The sequence below is a fragment of the Diaphorina citri genome, unplaced genomic scaffold (assembly GCF_000475195.1).
Source record: "Diaphorina citri unplaced genomic scaffold, Diaci psyllid genome assembly version 1.1 scaffold18064, whole genome shotgun sequence".
Taxonomy (NCBI): domain Eukaryota; kingdom Metazoa; phylum Arthropoda; class Insecta; order Hemiptera; family Psyllidae; genus Diaphorina; species Diaphorina citri.
This window is the reverse complement of record NW_007395419.1, coordinates 1-1,003: the sequence shown is the minus strand read 5'-3', so window position 1 is coordinate 1,003 and position 1,003 is coordinate 1. Positions and strand designations below refer to the sequence as shown.

Genomic DNA, 1,003 nt, shown 5'->3' with positions numbered 1-1,003 from the left:
GACCGGTGTGCGTCATCCCACCGGCCTAAGTGTGGACGCGGCCATGGACCATACACTGTATTGGGTGGACTCGAAACTAAACACGATCGAGAGCGTCCGACACGACGGACGAAACAGGTGAGACCACACTCAACTGTATAATATAATTTTTAATATTTTATGTAACAATACCAGTCAAGACCTCAGATTCTTGTAATCTGATTTTGTACTAATAATTATTGTTTAAAAACCTATGGCATGTATTATTTTCATTTAATGTACAAATAAAGGCTATTACTATTACTAACGCTAATCTTCTTCTTCGCTTTTTCCCGTGCAGACGGGGTCGGCGTTTTTCGTCAGCTTCTCATTCAGCGGTAACTAGGGTGTTTGCTTTGGGCTGACATTTGGTTTTGGCTACTAATTTTACGAGCGGATGCCCTTCGCACACAACCTTTGTTATTTCTTTAGCAAGGGAAATTTCAGGCTGTTTAAAGTCCCCCAGCCAGACTAACCTGGTCTACTATTTAACGTCCCTAGCAGTATAAAGAAGGTAGGTATATTCTATTCAAATTACTTATTCTATTCTAATCTCGACAAATTTCTCGTCTTTCTCCAGACAAACCATTCTCTCTGGCAGTGACAAACTACAGCACCCCATTTCTCTGGATGTATTTGAAAACAACATCTATTGGTTAGCGCGAGACACAGGCTCATTGTATAAACAGGATAAGTTTGGCCGAGGAGTGCCTGTACTTATCTCTAAAGATCTGGTGAATCCTTCAGGTGAGACAATAAGTACAAGTACAGCATCCTATAACACAGGATGGGGATGTACACATTTGAGAACAACATACAATATCATAGAGGGAACTGTAACAATTGAGATCTTATCATCCCGAAATCGAAGAGAATAGGAGGATAGGATAGAAGAAGGCCAGCCGTTCCGAGAACAAACTTTATCTGTTTAGGACAAAGTTTAGCCGGGTAGGAATCGTACCCGCGGTCTAGCGCTTACAAGGCA

The 1,003-nt window shown here is 41.6% G+C and overlaps 1 protein-coding gene across 1 annotated transcript; it reads left to right on the top strand.

Annotated features, from left to right (window-relative positions):
- Positions 1 to 6: 6 nt before the first annotated feature.
- On the top strand, positions 7 to 765 carry LOC103523248 (low-density lipoprotein receptor-related protein 2-like; the record flags this gene model as incomplete). Its single annotated transcript, XM_008488308.2, has 2 exons — positions 7 to 117; positions 599 to 765. Coding segments are annotated over exons 1-2 (241 nt in total), but the record flags the coding sequence as incomplete, so codon positions are not given.
- Between the last annotated feature and the right edge of the window lie 238 nt (positions 766 to 1,003).